This window comes from Sinocyclocheilus anshuiensis, unplaced genomic scaffold (genome assembly GCF_001515605.1).
Source record: "Sinocyclocheilus anshuiensis isolate Anshui unplaced genomic scaffold, SAMN03320099.WGS_v1.1 scaffold1561, whole genome shotgun sequence".
Taxonomy (NCBI): domain Eukaryota; kingdom Metazoa; phylum Chordata; class Actinopteri; order Cypriniformes; family Cyprinidae; genus Sinocyclocheilus; species Sinocyclocheilus anshuiensis.
The window spans coordinates 927,072-927,320 of record NW_015536630.1 but is presented as its reverse complement, the minus strand read 5'-3'; the positions used below and the strand labels follow the sequence as shown (position 1 = coordinate 927,320).

At 67.9% G+C, this 249-nt stretch overlaps 1 protein-coding gene across 1 annotated transcript in view; it reads right to left on the bottom strand.

The window, feature by feature from the left end:
• Positions 1-208, bottom strand: part of LOC107654061 (XK-related protein 6) — a 17,397-nt gene extending 17,189 nt beyond the window's left edge. The window contains exon 1 of the mRNA XM_016440983.1: positions 84-208. Coding sequence (XP_016296469.1) covers positions 84-208 — 125 coding nt within the window. The remainder of the gene's footprint in view (positions 1-83) is intronic.
• Between the last annotated feature and the right edge of the window lie 41 nt (positions 209-249).

Sequence of the window (249 nt, the reverse complement as noted above, 5' to 3'; positions counted from 1 at the left end):
AGGCAGCCCAGCCACAGGCGCTCCTCCGGCTGGTGCTGATGCTGCGGCCGCCTGTATCCTCCTCCTCCTCCAGCAGCAGCAGCAGCAGCAGCAGCAGCAGCATCCCTGTCTCCCAGCAGCGACTGCAGACACGCGCTCCTGCAGCCCCAGTAGCACGACGACGAGTTGCAGCAGTGGCAGATGTGTATAGCCGCGCTGTCCAGCGCATCCTCGCCGCCGACCGCCTCGTCCAGGTTGTGCAGCCGGGCG